This window comes from Macaca thibetana, chromosome 3, assembly GCF_024542745.1.
Source record: "Macaca thibetana thibetana isolate TM-01 chromosome 3, ASM2454274v1, whole genome shotgun sequence".
Lineage (NCBI taxonomy): Eukaryota > Metazoa > Chordata > Mammalia > Primates > Cercopithecidae > Macaca > Macaca thibetana.
The window spans coordinates 175869695-175888013 of record NC_065580.1 but is presented as its reverse complement, the minus strand read 5'-3'; the positions used below and the strand labels follow the sequence as shown (position 1 = coordinate 175888013).

The 18319-nt window shown below is 33.8% G+C and overlaps 2 protein-coding genes across 5 annotated transcripts in view; one reads left to right on the top strand and one right to left on the bottom strand.

Moving 5' to 3' along the window:
• Positions 1 to 18319, bottom strand: part of LOC126949611 (ATP synthase subunit f, mitochondrial-like) — a 739455-nt gene that overhangs the window by 428704 nt on the left and 292432 nt on the right. The gene's annotated exons all lie outside the window — the stretch shown is intronic.
• The window catches only part of NCAM2 (neural cell adhesion molecule 2), a 566845-nt gene that overhangs the window by 357662 nt on the left and 190864 nt on the right, over positions 1 to 18319 (top strand). For all 4 annotated transcript variants that reach the window (XM_050782162.1, XM_050782165.1, XM_050782164.1 and 1 more), the window contains exons 7-8: positions 2025 to 2185; positions 4716 to 4861. In XM_050782162.1, coding sequence (XP_050638119.1) covers positions 2025 to 2185; positions 4716 to 4861 — 307 coding nt within the window. The remainder of the gene's footprint in view (positions 1 to 2024; positions 2186 to 4715; positions 4862 to 18319) is intronic.

Below are 18319 nucleotides of genomic sequence, written 5' to 3'. Positions count from 1 at the left end.
TAATGCCAGCCAGATTATGGATTCCTCATGATGGGTGGCAACTAATTTGCTATACATCAAACATTTAGCACAATATTTTATATGAAGTAAGGAGATAACCCTCTTTATTAGAAAGAACACTGGAACTTAATTAACCTGCCGCTTTTATTAATGAGTGAGCCTGTCTTTTTATTTGTGAGTTGAGGAGCGGAGATATACATATACTGTAGTTCTCTGATTTTGAATGAGTAAGCAGAGGGAAAATGCACATTATTTATAATTGTGAGTGCTGAAACCTCTACCGTGCTATGATTATGATTATTATTATTAGGAAACAAATAATTTTCATTGAAGATATTGAGAAATATATCACTAATTATGATAAAAACCCATCTACATATTAAATTCTAGACGAAAACTCTGAAATGTCATTTTTATACCTGTTGTAAAGATTGCATTAGTAATAATATCAAAAATATATATAAAAGATACTATATATGCATTTATTATTATTATTATTTCTTTTTTCGGACAGTCTCACTCTATAGCCCAGGCTGGAGTGCAGTGGTGTGATCTCAGCTCACTACAGCCTGCCTCAGCATCCCTCCCAAGTAGCTGGCATTACAGGCGCCTGCTACCACGCCTGACTAATCTTTGTATTTATAGTAGAGACAGAGTTTCACCATGTTGGTCAGGCTGGTCTCGAACTCCTGACCTCAAGTGATCCACCCGCCTCTGCCTCCCAAGGTGCTGGGATTACAGGCGTGGGCCACCGCACCCTGACCCATGTGTTATTATTTTATTAATCCTAACTTTGCAGTCTTCCACTCCTCTTAAGAAATGTTATGTACTTCATGTTACATTTAGAGATGTTGTGAGAAACTGGAAAACAAATTCTATTGAGCATAGACATATAAAGATTATGTTCATATATGTATTAGTGGTTTCTGGAAAGTAGAACCAGAATTCACTGGAAGGAACTGTGTAGTGTATCAGAGAAATGTTTGATTTTATTTTAGGAAATAGCTTTAATAATATTTATAGAGATTTGTTTTTTAATTTAAACTTGTATGGACAAGCAAATCTCTCCACCCCAATGGACAAATTCCAAAACTTTTCATTAGTGGTTTTAAAATCAATTCAGTCATCCAAAATACTATTATAAGAAAAATACAGGAGGGGATGCAAAGAAGAGAAAAGAGGAAAAAAGATGTATAAAATGAAAGTGAGGAGAATGCGCAATATCAAATGATTTCAGAAATACTGAGGGAAATCATAGAAATATTTCAGATTTTAATATATTGAAAATATTTCTTACTGTAGATTATAGTAAAAATGTTTGAAAGCCATGGTTTTAAAGGACAGCATAGACTAGAATTGAACAGAATGAGATGTATTTCAGTAGAGAAAAAAATCTTAAAATATTGATAATTATTGGTGACTAAGAGGAAACAGAAAAACTATTTTCCTCATTGAAGAATAAAATTATCATATTCAAAATAGTTTCTAAATTGTGTTTTCATATAATTCTCCAATCTTACTATTTTATTGTCAGTACTTACATGCAATATACATTTATGATGTATTTACATTGTATTTACTTTGAAGCTTCTTTGAAGAAATTTTCTATGTAAATTATTTTAAATGTGTCCCAGGAAGGGAGTAAATAAATATATATAATTAGTATATATTGTCTCATCAACATTTAATTGTGTATGGTGTTAAAGACAGCAAACAAATTTTTTTTTTTTTGCTAATTAAGTACAAATTGAACTGATAGACTTTTTGCCTAGTAACTGTAGAGATTTTGACATAGCTCAAATGTTATTCTTGTGTCTATATTCAAAAACAATTTCAAGTATAATTTTATTGTGTATTCATTAGGTTCTGAGGATACTAAAAATATACTTTTGATTGGAATATAGCCCTATCTTTCAATGATGATAACCATGTAGTCATCAATGCCTATAGATAAAAAAGTTGATTATAATCTCCTGTATTATAAAGTCAGATTTGTGAGGATGAACCTCTTTTTTCTTCTTTAGGAATGGCAAGCTCATTGAAGAAAATGAAAAGTACGTATTGAAAAGGAGCAATACAGAACTGACTGTCAGGAACATAGTCAATAGTGATGGTGGTCCTTATGTCTGCAGAGCCACAAATAAGGCAGGAAAAGATGAAAAGCAAGCTTTCCTCCAGGTCTTTGGTAAGTATTATAGCATAGCGGTTAAACCTGTTGTGTCTAGTGGAAGATCAGAGTCAAATTCTACTCTCATCATTTGAACTATTTAAACTTTCTATATTAAACCCATTTCATCTTCTCTGTAATACATTTTACATTTTAGCTACCAGATAGAATTATCTGAAGAATAACATAAAATTACACGTGCAAATTTTTGATACGCTTATAACGGAAGCTGGAAAAAATTCATTTAAATTACACCTAGTGAGGTTTGTCATCCATATCTGTAAGCCTGGATCTTTGTAAGTCTCTAAATGACACGTTAGGACCAGTTTTACTTACAATATATTTCAAAAGGGCACATTTATAAGGCTACAGTTTAAAAACATTGACTTGTAACTGTACTTAAATATTCTCTTTCATTTAACTAAATGAAAATATAAGAGAAATATCTTCCGTATTTACCAAGAGCCATATTATCTTCTTTGGGTAACTTATACAGCATAGAAAACTAGTACTTTACAAACATATATTGATGTAGCTTCAATTATGTTGACAAGAAGAAAGACAATGTTGGCAGTGGGTGTTTCTAATAGAATTTTTCCCTTTCTATAGTGTAACACTAAAAACTATATGCCCTCTTAACATTTAATATGTTTTCTCCAACTTTAAAAACATTGTTATTGAAGTGCTTTCACAACAAAAATAAGGAAAAGGAAGGAAGGAGAAATCTGAGAGTAAGAAGAACCAGTGTTTGCAGTTGACAGGTGCAGAAGTGCCCCTTGCACTGACCATGAGATGAATGGTAACCCCTGCATGGGCGTGCGCTCTGCGGACTGGCCTGTAGTCACTGCTGGAAGCATTTTCTGAACTAGAGAGATATTTATAAAGCTTATATTCGAGTGGAGCGGCACGGAGAATAAACAGCTATACCAAAATGTATTAAAATAAAAAATACAATTTTAAAAGTAGAGATGTTTTGAGAGTGAAACTGGATAAATCAGGTAGCATTGGATAAAGAGAAGTATTGTTTTGGATAGCATGGTGTTGGAAAGTTATTCTGAAGGATAATGTTTAGGTGATGTTTACACAAAAGTCTAATGATCAGAAGTAGGCCAAGCTAAGTCTAAAGAAGATTGTTCACTTAGAGGGAAGAGTAAATATACTTAACATTTTTAGAAATTGTTGAAAGTCCCTACCTTGTTCTAGCAGTGTTCCTCACTTGAAAATATTTTTTTTTCTAGAAAACCTACAAAATTGAATAAGTATGACTCAATATAAAAATAATCGTATTAGAAATTGTATTGTGTGAGATTATTCCCAAGGGTAGACGGTCTTAATCTGCCTCAATGTACTCATCTGAAATAGTAGTTACATCCTTTTTATCAGGATTGGAATGGAAAAGAAAAAAGAGATTTTTTTACATTTCTGATATTTTCATCCTTTCCAGTAGAAAATAATACATGAAAATTTTACATGTTATGTTATTGTTGTAGTCACTTTTGTGTAGTAACATTCAACAAACTTTTGTTGCTCTTGACACAAAATTGTATGCGTATTGTGGGAATATAACTAAATCTATTAAAGTGAATGAAATAGTGAATTGTTAAAAATTCTGTATGCTGTTTTTCTGATACCAAGAATGTTATGTTCTGAGCTTAAGAACAACTTATTTGTGTTTCTTGGTTAAACGTGTTAAAAGATGTTAAAAGTAACTCACACTGAAATAATGAGTACTCGATTGTATCCATTTTATATCTAAACAAGCAAAAATTTAGGAAATGCAGATAACACAAATTTCAAAAAATGAAGCTCTCTGGAACTATTTAAGTTTATGGAGGGACATATTTCAATATTGAGATAATTAAAATTAGTAGACATAATGCTTTTCTTTTTATACAATTTATGATTAAAATTTAGTTCTGTTATCTAATATATTATTAAGTAAACTGAAGTCCAAATAAATCAAGTGAAATAATATATATAAGTAACATGTAAATATATTTACTTAGTACATATTTCAAAATTTTATATGATTCTACTTGCTACATTTTCAGGATATATCATCATTTACTTCTTTGGTGAAATTGTTAAAGGTTAAGAGAGAATTAAAACAATTGTGTGTGCATGTGTCTGTATAAATATATTCATGTGTATGTATGTGTGTATATACATATCTGTGCACACATATGCACCCATATACATGTGTGTTTAAAAGAAATTTTGATTTTGTGGCTTTAAGATAGGAAAATAAATATAGAAATGGCTTTTAAATTGGCAAAATTTTGAAACAAATTATAATTTGGATGTTGGTTTCTAAGCCGCCTCAAGTTATTTTGCATAATGATAACAAATGAATATTATTTCCTAAATGTTTTTTCCTATCCTATTCAACTGTCCTGGCACAACTGTAAAGCAAAGCAGGTCACTGTAATTCTGCAGAGCTGATAATATCATACTATACTAAAGTAGACTTAAATACCCGTCATGACTTTTGTCTGAGAAGTAATATTTTCCTCCAATACCGATTGAGTAATATATATATTCTTTACAGTACAGCCTCACATAATACAGCTTAAAAATGAAACTACATTTGAGAATGGTCAAGTCACACTCATATGTGATGCAGAAGGGGAACCTATTCCAGAAATCACTTGGAAGAGAGCTGTGGATGGCTTCACGTTCACTGAAGGTGACAAGGTAACCACATCTCAATATGTAATGCTTCCATTACCATAGAATTTCAGTATTTTCAATATCATTAAATCTCAAATTAGTCTTCAACGTACCTAGTAACCTGTAGGATCAAATAAATGGTTTAATTTTTAAAAAGGTAACTAACACAATGTCGGCCTTACAACTTTGGCGGGGGGAGGAATGTCAATGTGAAATATTTAAAGACGTTCTTTATTAAGTCACAAACGTTTAGGCTATTGGTATTATTAACATTGCTTAACTAGACTTTTGTTATACATTGAATCTATAATATATGTTATTGCAATTTTAACCCCTGCTGTATAAATATCTGGCCTTTGCAAATTCACTGACCATGAGAAAAGTGCTAGGACAAGTAATATTGCCATTTTAATAACAGGAATAAAGATTTACAAACCAGTACATTCGACTTTAAACCTCAGCAATTTCAGTTTATTAAAGAAATGATTGTATATTTAGAAAATACTGTGGTGAGTGATGAGCGTTGGAAGAGATTTGTGAAGAAGATTTACTTCAAATTAATTTAATGTGTTTTCTGCTTAGACAGGTGTCAACAAACTACAGTCCATAGGGCAAATGTGGCCTCCGGCCTGTTTTGGTAAATAAAGTTTTATTTAAACTAAAGCAAAAAGTAATTTAAATTCAAAGAAGTCTGGCTGTCATTCAATGCTTTACCCTTTAGAATTGTCTTTCTGCAGTAGAAGTGTAGGTTCTGCTTTCGTATAATTTAGAATCTAATGTAGAGAAACAAGTACAAACAAATTACATGATTGTCATGACCTTTAACCAGAATGCATTCAACTTGCTTAGAAATTAATGAAACATTACTATATGTTTCACTATACTTCATGGATTTTAATTAGTATTCTCTTTCACAACTATTCATATGAACTTCAAATACAAACAAAAGAGAAAGAAAAAGATGGTGAAATATTGAAATGATAGAACTCGCAATTTCACATAAGTGAAGATTATAAAATTAGGGTATTACATTGCTTTTCTCTACTCAATGTTAAAGAGAAAACTCCTTTAAACTTTTTTCATTATTAACTTTATTTAGGTAAAGAGTCCGATTTCTAAAGTATTCATACACCTCAATATGACTTTGATTTATTAACATTAATAGTAAAAAAAAAAAAAAAAAAAAGAAATAGAAATGTTTGTCCATAGTACACTTTACGTCAGTCCGTCCCATCATGTTATATTTAACAACTGGCTAAACCCATACATTCACCAAAAAAGTAATCTCTCTGGTCAATTTATTACGTTCCTTTTGAAAGGCTGTGTTATCATATATATTACCCTTTTTTGTCTCATTTTCTCCTCGTAATGGCATTTTAAGAGATTATGTCTATTTGATAATTGTACTGTTATGACATACTTATTTTATATATTCAAGTTGAAAATCAAATTTATAAAATGTGAATGACAGTCATAATCTTCTGCAACCCAGATAAGTTATAGTTTGTTTTAATATATTCTTAAGAGAAAATCATGTATGTTACTATGACACAGTTGCCACATCTGAAAAGAATTAAATTTCTGTGAAATTAAAAAAATACAATCAGATATCTGAAACCATAGAGGACTGTTTTTATGTTTCAGTTTTGCACAATTTATTTAGATTAGATCATTCAAAAGTATTTACTTTCATGCCCTTAGACTGTATTTATCATACCTCCATATTTCTAATGCTGTTTTCTAATTATTTTTCAGCTTACTTTAAAATTCTTAAAAGTTATCTTCTCAAAGATAGTTTTTACTCTTCATTTAATGAATGCTACCTTACATATTATGCAGAGAATGAAAGATAAATTATACTCAGTTATTTTATTAATAAAATGTCAACAAGTAACAAGAAAGCTGTTATATTTTATTCTTGGATCTATGCCCCAGGCCACCCCAAACTACACATACATATTTATTCTGTAGTAACTGTGAAAAATAATCTTAAAGCTTTTGTTTCCTAAGGAGTATATTAAAAAACACCTCTTGTTTTAAGAAAATCTGACTTGGTTTCTTTGCAAAAAAAATTATAGAATCTCAAATATGCTTTTCTGCACAAGTTTAATCCAGTCAATAAAGAAATTAAGTCTATTGTATTTCTATTATATTTCTCCAAATAGATTTTAAGATCCTCTACTTATTTCTATCTTCCAGTAAGCTTCTTTTCCCCTAATATTTCCTGTTTCTTGAATAGCATAATTCACAAATCAGTGGTTAAGCTAAACTTTGAAGTAAACTAAATCTAGTTTTGAATCTCAACTCTGTCATTTATGATGCCTTAGCATGATAAAATTGAGTTCAAAGCGTCCAAATAACATTGTCAGTGTTGTTTGAACTCTTTTTAATATGAATTTTTAATATGATTTTTTTTATCTTTAAAATGTTGATAATATTTACCCTCTTGTTATAAGGAAGATGAGTACATTACAAATGCATATCAGTATTTACCATATTATAAATATCCAATAAACTTTAGTTTTTGCTTTGTCATATTACAAATTTACAGTACAAATTTACAAATTTACTTTGTCATATTACAGATTTACAGTACGGCCTCATATAATACAGATTAAAAATGAAACTACATATGACAATGGTCAAGTCACACCTGAAGCATGGTATATCTTGTTGCCTCCATAAAGTATAACACCTAAGGTTTGATTAAATTTAATGAGATCATATTATTCCTATCATGGAAAGTAGCATGGGATTGTACTTTCCATAAGAATCACTTGGGAAGACTATCAAAGTGCAGATTCTATATTCCCACTTTTTAAAGTTGATTTAGTATGTGTAGCCCAGGGTATATGAATGCATATTAAATCAACTCATTAGTTGATGTCATATTGTTAGTCTTCAGGCCATATTTTGGGAAACAACTTCAAGTAAGGATGAAATTTAACAGCTAATATTTTCAACAGAAAAATGATCTTAACCAATTAGTTGACACCTGATAGGGGCTTGGGAAGTATAAAACTAAACTAAACTAAGTTTCCATTATGCATGTATCAGTCAAGTTTTGATGAAACTGAAATATATAGGTCAAAAATAGTGAAATATGATCGATGTCATGTAGTGAAAACTAATAATTTCATCCAACAACATGGCATTGTATTTAGCAAATATGTTCATTCTTTCAGATTTTTCAAAGAGGGAGGGTCTCAATTAACAATGTTCTTTTTTTTTTTTTTTCTAAGTTCTCAATCACCAGTTAAGACAAAAAAAAAATGGGGATAAAATACCATGTGACTTAAATGTATGGATAAGTGAATCCTCTTATACTGAGCTCAAGAATTAGATAAACATACTCAACACAGTCCCAAGTAGCATGAAACTTACAGCCCTCCCCTGTGTGAGAAGACATGCTAAGATAACCTTGACCAAGGGGGACAATGGTGAACCCATGGTCTCTTTGGGATGGTCCTTTCTGAAAAGAAAAAAAGGAGTAGTTAGGAAGTGTATTTAATTTTTTTGTGTCTCCATAGTTATCAATCAGATATCTCTTAACTTCCGGTGGGAGAAATAAGGAAGGGACTTGAAAAGTCCAACTGTGGTATGTTAGAAGACCTTCCTCCCCATGGAATAAATGATTAAGAGTTCATGAATAGCATTCACTGCCCAACTAACAATATGCTAATAACCTTTAAATCACCATATACATAACTATCTCGATTTATCTTCTAGTATTAGTATTGCATAGTAAATGACCTGATAATATAATGGCATAAACCAGTAATTTTCTCTCACTTCTGATTTTGTGCATCAGAAGTTTGAGTAAGGCTTAACCAAATGGTTGTCACTTGGAATCTCTAATGTGCTTGTATCAGATGTTGCTACTAGTGTTGCTTGTAGTTGTAGTTATGAGAAGGTTCAACTTTGCTGAGAAGCCAACATGGCTCACTTAAGTGGCTAGCATTCAGTCTTGACTGTGGGCTGCAAGCTCAGGTGGAGCTGTTTTTGGAACACCTATATGAAGCCTCTCCGGTGTGGCTCAGAGCAGTCTGCTCTCTCTTGTGGCAGCAGGCTTTCTCCACAGAGAACATTTCAAAAGAATCAGGCCAGACAGACACTACCTGGTCTACTCTGACGTAGTCTTGGAAGTCACACATTGTCACTTCTGCCACAGTATATTGGTTACAAACAAATTATAAGGTCCCCAAATCCAACAGGAGAGGAATTAGGCACTCCTCTTGATGGGGAAGGATTCACAGTCATATTATAGATGAGTATGTGGAGTAGGAGATATTGTTAAGGTCATCTTTGAAAATGCATCTACAGTTTATCTCAAAATATTCCCATGACTTAAGTCCAAGCATTTTCCCAGGCTTGTAGATGAGGAAACTGAGGCTCAGGAAAATTCAGGGATTTTCACAAGGTCACACAGGGAGTAAGTGGCAGTGCCAGGATTTGAATAGTGGTCTCTCACTCTGCATAATGCATGCCCATGCAAGGGCTTCAGAATTCTACTAAAGTGTATGGCTGGCATTCTCATATGAATTTAAATGATATTTCTGTTTAATCGAATATAATTGAAAAGTCAGAAAAAACTTTGTTTTTAAACTTATTTATAATCTGATATTACCTATTTTAAACTACTTATAACGTTCAGTAAAAACTATTTACTGGTTTTTGTTAAAATAGGTATATGTAAAAAATTACTTCATATAATGGGTGCTACCAAAATGTTTGAAAGCCCATGCCGTATAAAACACTCTAGAAGTATGGGAGGGGGAGCAAAATGACAGAATAGAAGTCTCCACCGATCTTCTCCCCAACCCTCGAAGGAGACCAAGTTAACAACCATCTATACACATACACACAAACAAACACATACACACACACAAAAAAAACACACCTTCATGAGAACCAAAAATCAGGTGAACACTCATAGTACTTTGTTTTAACTTCATATTGTTGAAAGAGTCACTGAAGAGAGAAAAAAACAGTCCTGAATCAACACCACCATACCTCTGCCACCCTCAGCAACCTTGACATGGTGTAGAGAGCTTCTCCGGGAGCTGGGGGAGAGAGAACATAGCAATTTTGAGGCAGTGAACTCAATCCTGACCTGTTAGAGCAGAAAGGAAAACAAGACCTAATTCAGCTGACACCTACCCACAGAGGGACCATTTCAACCAGCCCTAGCCCGAAAGGAATCACTTATCCCAGCAGTGCAAACTTGAGTGCCTGCAAACCTCACCAGTGAGGACCAAAGTGCTCTGTGTCTCCCAGTAAACTTTAAAGGAAGTCTAGACCATAAGGACTGCAACTCTTAGGAAAGTCCTAGTGCTTAACTGGGCCAAGAGACAGTGGACTGGTGTGGGGTGGGGAGGAATGTGACATATTGATACACCAGCTGGGGTGGCCAAAGGAGTGCTATAATCACCCCTCCCCTAACCCCAGCCTGCACAGCTTGTGGCTCCAAAAGAGACCTCTTTCTTCTGATTGATGAGAGGAAAGGAAAGAGTAGGGAGGACTCGGATAGTAGCTCTGCCACAGCAAGATAGGGCAACTCTCAGAGTTAGGAAGACCCTGTTCCATGTCCTATCTCCCAAATGGTATTTCTATAATAGACAAACTCGGGGCCAGATGAGAACACACTGGTTTTCATGAAAGGACCCAGTCCTGGCAGCATTCATCACCAGCTAACTGAAGAGCCCTTGGGCCCTGAATAATCCACAGCGATACCCAGGTACTACATCAAGGGCTTTGGTAAGCCTCTGAGACTTGCTGGGTCCAAATAATAGCATAGCCACAGGGGGTACAGCATGAAGTGGGCTCTTAGGGTCTCCCAATCCAGGACCTGACTCTTGTATGCCATTTCTGGACCTGCCATGGGTCACTGTCCTGAAACATGAGTGCAGGCCAGGCAGCATTCACTACAAGCTGACTTAAGAGCACCTCAGCCTCAGGGAACATTGTTGTAGTCTAGCAGTACTCCTTGTGGTCTGGGGTGGTGGTGGCTACAGGGTGAGGCTCCTCTGCCTTTGGAAATGCAAGGGAAGAGTGGGAAGAACTGCATCTTGTGGTTTGAGTGCCAGATCAGCCACAGTACCATGGGACACCAGGTAGACTTCTAAGGTTTTAGACCTCTAGTCTCTGACTCCTGGACAGCACCTCTGGACCCACCTGGGGCAAGGGGAACCTTGCTTCCCTGAAGGGAAGCATGCAGGCCTGACTGGCTTTGCCTCCTGCTGATTGTAGAGCCCCAGAACCTTGAGCAAACATAGGCAGTAGCCAGGGAGAGGTTACAACAGGCTTTAGGTGAGTCTGTGCTCTGGTGGCTTGAGGTCTAATACAGCATAGCCTTACTGCTGGTGGCCACAGGAGGGTTTGTGTCATTCTTCTTCCAGCTTTATGTGAGTCAGAAAATAGAGTGAGACTGTGTTTGGGAGAAAGTAAGGGAAGAGAACAAGAGTCTCTGCCTGGTAATACAGATAATTTTCCCAGATCTTGTCCAAGACGATCAAGGCAGTACCTCCATGAGTCTGTAAGAACCTCAACATTACTGGGCTTTGAGTCCCTCTAAAGCAAATACAACTTAGATCACAACACCCAAGGCTTTTCAAATATCTGGGAAGCCTTCCTAAGTAGGATGGATACAAATAAGCCCAAACAGTGAAGACTACAATAAATACCTAACTCTTTAATAACCAGACACTGAAGAACAACTACTAACATTAATACCATCCAGGAAAACATGACCTCACCAAATGAACTAAATAAGACACAGAGACCAATCCTGGAGAAATAGAAATATGTGAATTCTCTGACAGAGAATTCAAAATAGTTGTGTTGATGAAACTCAAAAAAAATCAAGATAACATGTAAATGGAATTCATAATTGGAATTCATATGGAATTAATTCCATAGTTGGAATTCATAATTCTATCAGATAAATCTAACAGAGATTGAAATAATTACAAAGAATCAAGCAGAAATTTTGGAGCTGAAAAATGCAGCAATCATATTGAAGAATGCATTAGAGTCCTTTAATAGCCAAATTAATCAATCAGAAGAAATAGCTTGAAGACAGGCTACTTGAAAATACACAGAGGAGAAAAAAAATAAAAGAATAAACAACAATGAAGCATGCCTATAGGATCTAGAAAATAGCCTCAAAATGAAAATCAAGAATATTGTCCTTAAAAAGGAGGTAGAGAAAGAGATAGGTATAGAAAGTTTATGCAAAGGGATAATAATAAGGAACTTCCTAAACCTAGAGAAAAATATCAATATCTAACCACAGGAAGGTTATAGAACACCAAAAGATTTCCCCAAAGAAGACTACCTCAAGGCATTTAATACTGAAACTCCCAAAGGTCAAGGATAAAGGAAAGCATCCTAAAAAGCAATACGAGAAAATAAACAAATAACATAAAATGGAGCTCCAATATATCTGGCAGAAAACTTTTAAGTGGAAACCTTATAGGTCAGGAGAGAGGGCCATGGATGAAAGAAAGGATCCTAAAAACCAACAAGAGAAAATAAACAAGTAACATACAATGGGATTCCAATACATCTGGCAGAAAACATTTAAGTGGAAGCCTTACAGGCCAGGAGAGAGTGGCATGACATATTTAAAGTGCTGATATTAAAAAAACTTTTACCCTAGAATTGTATATTTGGAGAAAATATCCTTCAAGCATGAAGGAGAAATAAAAACTTTCCCATATAAACAAAAGCTGAGGGATTTAATCAACACCAGATCTGTTCTATAAGGAATGCTAAAGGAAGTACTTAAATCAGAAAGAAAATGACATTGATGAGCAATTAGTAATTACCTGATGGTACAAAACTCACTGGTAACAGGAAGTACACAAGAAAACACAGAATATTATAACACTGTAATGGTGTACTCTTATCCTAAGTAGAAAGATTAAACAATGAAGTAATCAAAAATTATAACTCCAACAACTTTTTAAGAGAATCAGTACAAGAAGATATAAATTGAAACAACAAAAGGTTACAAAGTGGGGGGGACAAAGTTAAGGCATAGAGTTTTTATTAGTTTTCTTTTTGCTTGTTTGTTAGTTTGTCTATGCAAATAGTGTTAAATTATTATCAGTTTAAAATAATGGGTTATGAGATGTTATCTGCAAGACTAAAACCAAAACAACATACAGTGGAGACACAAAAAATACAAAGCAAGAAACTAAATCGTATCACCAGAAAAAACCACCTTCACTAAAGGAAGACAGGAAGGATAGAAAGAAGGAAGAGAAGACCACAACACAACCGGAAAACAACAAAATAGTAATAGTAAGTCCTAACTTATGAATAATAACACTGAATATACATAGACTAAACTCTCCAATCAAAAGACATAGACTGGCTGAATGGATGAAAAAACAAGACCCATTGATCTGTTGCCTACAAGAAACATGCTTCATCTATAAATACTCACATAGACTGAAAATGAAGGTGTAGAAAAAGATATTCCATGCCAACTGAAACAGAAAAAAAAACAGGAGTAACTATACTTATGTCAAACAAAATAGATTTCAAAATAAAAACTATAAGAAAAGACAAAGAAGATTAATATATAATGACAAATGTGTAAATTCAGCAGGAGGATATAATAAATAAATATCTATGCACCCAACATGGGAGCACCCAGATACATACTGGGAATATTATTAGAGCTGAAGAGAGAGGTCCCATTACAATAATAGCTGGAGACTTCAACACCCAACTTTCAGCATTGGACAAATGTTTCAGACAGAAAATCAACAAAGAAACTTCAGATGTAATCTGCACCATAGATCTAATGGATCTGGTAAATATGGAACATTTCATCCAATGGCTGCAGAATACACATTCTTTTCCTTATCACATGGATCATTCTCAAGGATATATACTATATTACAAAGCAAGTCTTAATATATTTTAAAAATTAATATCAAGCATCCTTTCTGTCCACAATGCAACAAAACTAGAAATTAATAATGAGGAATTTTGGAAAGTATACAAATACTTGGAAATTAAACAGTATGCTTCTGAATGACCAGTGTGTCAATGAAGAAATTCAGAAGGAAATTTAAAAACTTCTTGAAAGAAATGATAATGGAAGCACAAAATACAAAAATCTATGGGATATAGCAAAAGCAGTTCTAAGAGGGAAGTTTATAGCTATAGAAGCCTACATCGAAAAAAGAGGAAAAACTTCAAATATGCAATCTAATGATAAATCATAAAGAATGGAAAAGCAAGAGCAAACCAAACCCAAAGTTAGTGGAAGAAAATAAATAATGGAGAACAGAGCAGAAATAAATGAAATTGAATGAAAAAAATACAAAAGGTCAATGAAACAATAAGTTGCGTTTTTTAAAAAGTTAAACAAAATGTGCAAAACTTTAGACAGACTAAGAAACAAAGAAGATACAAGTAAATGCAGTTATAAATGAAAAAGGAGACATTTCAACTGATACTGATGAGCAACTATATGCCAATAAATTGGAAAATCTAGAAGAAATGGACAAATTCCTATACACATACGACCTACACATAAACAAAATTTAGTGACATTTTTCACTATAGAAATAGAAAAAACTTTCTAAAATTTATATGGAAACACAAAAGACTCAGAATAGCCAAAGCTATCTTAAGCAAAAAGAACAAAACCAGACAATTCACATTACCTGACTTCAAATTCTTCTGCAGAGCTATAGTAACCAAAACAGTGTGGTACAGGAAGAAAGCCAAAACCTGAACAGACCAATAACAAGTAAAGAGATTAAAGCCATAATAAAAAGCCTGCATGAAGAAAAGCTTGGAACCTGATGGCTTCGCTGCTGTATTCTACCAAACATTTAAAGAAGAGCTAATCCCAGTCCTACTCAAACTATTTCAAACAATAGAGAAGGAAAGAATACTTCCAAGCTCATTCTACGTGGCCAGTATTACTTTCATACTTAAAACGAAGACACATCAAAAAAAGTGTCTGATGAATATTGATGCAAAAATCCTCAACAAAATACTAGCAACCGAATTCAACAATACATTATACAAATCATTCATCATGACAAAGTGGGATTTTTCCCTGGGTCAACATACATAAATCAATCAATGTGATACATCATATTAACAGAATGAAGCATAAAAACCATATGATCATTTCAGTTGATGCTGAAAGTGTATTTGATAAAATTTAACATCCATTCATGATAAAAACCCTCAAGAAAACTGGAGGATAGAAGGAATATATGTCAAAATAATAGGGGCCATATATGACAGACCTACAGCTAGTATCATACTGAATGTAGAAAAACTGAAAGTGTTTCCTCTAAGATCTGGAACATTACAAGGACACCCACTGTCACCACTGTTATTCAACTTAATAATCGAAGTACCAACTAGAACAATCAGACAACAGAAAGATATAAATGATATCCAAATTGGAAAGGAAGAAGTCAAATTACCCTTGGTTTTAGATGATATGGTCATATATTTGGAAAACTCTAGAGACTTCACAAGAAAACTGTTAGAACTGATACATTCAGTAAAGTTGCAAGACACAAAATCAACATGCAAAGATCAGTAGCATTTTTATATGTCAACAGTGAACAATGTGAAAAATAAAAGCTATCCCATTTACAATAGCTGCACATAAAATTAAATACCTAGGAATTAACCAAAGAAATGAAATGTATCTCTAATGAAAACTTTAGGAGGACACCAAAAAATGGAAAAATATTGCATGTTCATGGATTGGAAGAATCAATATTTTTAAAATGTCCATATTACCCAAAGCAATCTACAGATTCAATGCAATCCCCTTCAAAATTTAGTGACATTTTTCACAGAAATAGAAAAACCTTTCTAAAATTTATATGGAACCACAAAAGACTTAGAATAGCCAAAGCTTCCCTAAGCAAAAAGAAAACTACTGGACAAATCACATTACCTGACTTCAAATGACACAATAGAGCTATAGTAACCAAAACATCATGGCACTGGTATACACAGATACATAGACCCATGGAACAGAATAGAAAACCTAGAAACATATCCACACAACTACAGTCAAGTCATTTTCAGCAAAAGTACCAAGAATATACACTGGGGAAAAGACAGTCTGTTCAATAAAAGGTGCTGGGGAAACTGGATATCCATATGCAGAAGAACAAAACCTGACCCCTGTCTCTCACCAAACACAAAAATCCAATCAAAATGGATTAAAGTCTTAAATCTAAGACCTCAAACTATAAATCTACTACAAGAAATCATTGGGGAAAATCTCCAGGACATTGGCCTGGGCATAATTTTTTGAGCAATACCCGACCAGCACAGGCAACCAAAGCAAACTTAGACAAGTGAGATCACATCAAATTAAAAACCTTCTGCACGTCCAAGGTTATAATCAACAAAGTGATGAGACAACCAACAGAATGGGAGAAGATATTCGTAAACTACCCATCTGACAAGGGATTAACCAAAATATAAAGCTCAAATAATTCTATAGAAAAAATACAATTATCTAATCAAAAACTGGGCAAAATATTTGAATACACATTTCTCAAAAAAGACATACAAATGGCAAAGAGATATGTGAAAAGGTGCTCAATGTCGTGGATCATCAGACAAATGCAAATGAAAACTGCAATGAGATATCTTCTCATCCCAATTAAAATGGCTTATATCCAAAAACTATGCAATAAGAAATTCTGACAAGGACGTATAGAAAAGGAAATCTTTTGTACACTCTGAGTGGGGAGGTAAAATAGTAAAATAACAATGAAGAAGAGTTTGGAGGTTCATCTAAAAAACTAAAAATTGAGCTACTATATGATCCAACAATCCCACTGCTGGGCCTACGCCCAAAAGAAAGGAAATTAGTACAACAAAGAGATATCTGCACTCCTATGTTTGTTGCAGCACTGTTACAATAGCTAAGATTTGGAAGCAATGTAAGTGTCCATCAAGAGATGAAATGGATAAAGAAAATATACACAGTTGGGTACTATTAAGCCCTAAAAAGATGAGATCCCGTCATTTGCAACACCATGGATAGAACGGGAGATCATTGTGTTAAGTGAAATAAGCCAGGCATAGAAAGACAAATATCACATGTTCTCACTTATTTGGGGGATCTAAAAATCGAAACAATTGAACTCAAGGACATAGCTCATAGAAGGATGGTAACCAGATAATGGGAAGTGTAGTGAGGTGGGGGGTGGTAAGGATGGTTAATTGGCAAAAGAAATAGAAAGAATGAATAAGACCTACTATTTGATAGTCCAACAGGGTGAGTATAGTTAATACTAACTTAATTGTACCTTTTAAAATAACTTAAAAAGTGTAATTGGATTGTGACTCAAAGGATAAATGCTTGAGGGGGTGAATACCCCATTTTCTTGAAGTGCTTTTTTCACATTGCGTGCCTATATCAAAACATCTCATTTACCTCACAAAAACATACACCTACTATGTACCCCAAAACTTAAAAATTAACAAAATCTAGAATCTTAACACTATTCTCACTGTAAAGTAAATGATTAAGATAGTAAATAAATATTTTCGGAGTTCATCTTCAACAATCATGGGTTAAAGTTTTAATAACTGTAACTCACTAACTACTATGTGTTCCTAATTGTTTTTATTTTATTATTGGGCACAATTTTATACTACAATCCAGGACAGCTTCAAATAGTGATAGAATTATATTATTTCACATAAATGCTACTGGGAAAAAATTATGGCTTTTATATGAAATTTCTAATATTCTACTGGTTTCTGATGCTAATAACCCTTCATTGCTTTGAGGAAGAGACTGAACTGTTGAACTCTGCGTATGAATACAGCATAAACTAGCCTTGTATAATGTGTTATCCTTCAGAAACAACTACAGAATTCACAGTGGTTAAAAACAGATCTATTTTAAACTAATGACTATTGTTATCTGTAATCCAAAGCATTTTATGTACATGTAAAATAACATGTGTAACTTTTAAACCTGTTCAGATCAATTTCAGATATACATATAAGCATATCTATTTTCCTTAGAAATATTTTCTAATATCCAGGCCGGGTGCAGTCACGCCTGTAATCTCAGCACTTTGGGAGGCCGAGGTGGGTGGATTATGAGGTCAGGAGATCGAGACCATCCTGGCTAACACAGTGAAATTCCATCCCTACTAAAAATACAAAAAAAAAAAAAAATTTGCCGGGCGTGGTGGCAGGTGCCTGTAGTCCCAGCTACTTAGGAGACTGAGGCAGGAGAATGGCTTGAACCTGGGAGGCGGAGCTTGCAGTGAGTGGAGATCATGCCACTGTACACCAGCCTGGGTAACAGAGCAAGATTCTGTCTCAAAAAAAAAAAAAAAAATTCTATTATCCAATATTATTTCAAGATAATTTTTTCTGTATTTTATTGAGTTAGTTGTCACTAACTTTTAATTATTAGTTTATTTTAAATTTCTAGGCAATTTATTTTAG